We start from the raw sequence: 303 nt of genomic DNA on the forward strand, positions 1-303 counted from the left end.
TCCAGTATGAATGCCCTGATGCCGTGTAAGGTATGAATTGCAAGTAAAGACTTTGCCACACTCATGACATTTGTAAGGTTTCTCTCCAGTATGAACACTCGCATGTTGTACAAGGTATGAATTGTAAATAAAGGCCTTGCCACATTCATTACATTTGTAAGGTTTCTCTCCAGTGTGAATACTCTGATGTCGTCTAAGGTATGCATTGCAACTAAAGACCTTGCCACATTCATCACATTTGTAAGGTTTCTCTTGAGTATGAATTCTCCGATGTTGTGTAAGGTATGAATTACAACTAAAGAC

At 38.6% G+C, this 303-nt stretch overlaps 1 protein-coding gene across 1 annotated transcript in view; it reads right to left on the minus strand.

Moving 5' to 3' along the window:
- Window positions 1-303, minus strand: part of LOC105809513 (zinc finger protein 83-like) — a 40,999-nt gene that overhangs the window by 6,760 nt on the left and 33,936 nt on the right. The window contains exon 4 of the mRNA XM_012643334.1: window positions 52-295. Coding sequence (XP_012498788.1) covers window positions 52-295 — 244 coding nt within the window. The remainder of the gene's footprint in view (window positions 1-51; window positions 296-303) is intronic.

The sequence above is a fragment of the Propithecus coquereli genome, unplaced genomic scaffold, assembly GCF_000956105.1.
Source record: "Propithecus coquereli isolate 6110/MARCELLA unplaced genomic scaffold, Pcoq_1.0 Scaffold196, whole genome shotgun sequence".
NCBI classification, from domain to species: Eukaryota; Metazoa; Chordata; class Mammalia; order Primates; family Indriidae; genus Propithecus; species Propithecus coquereli.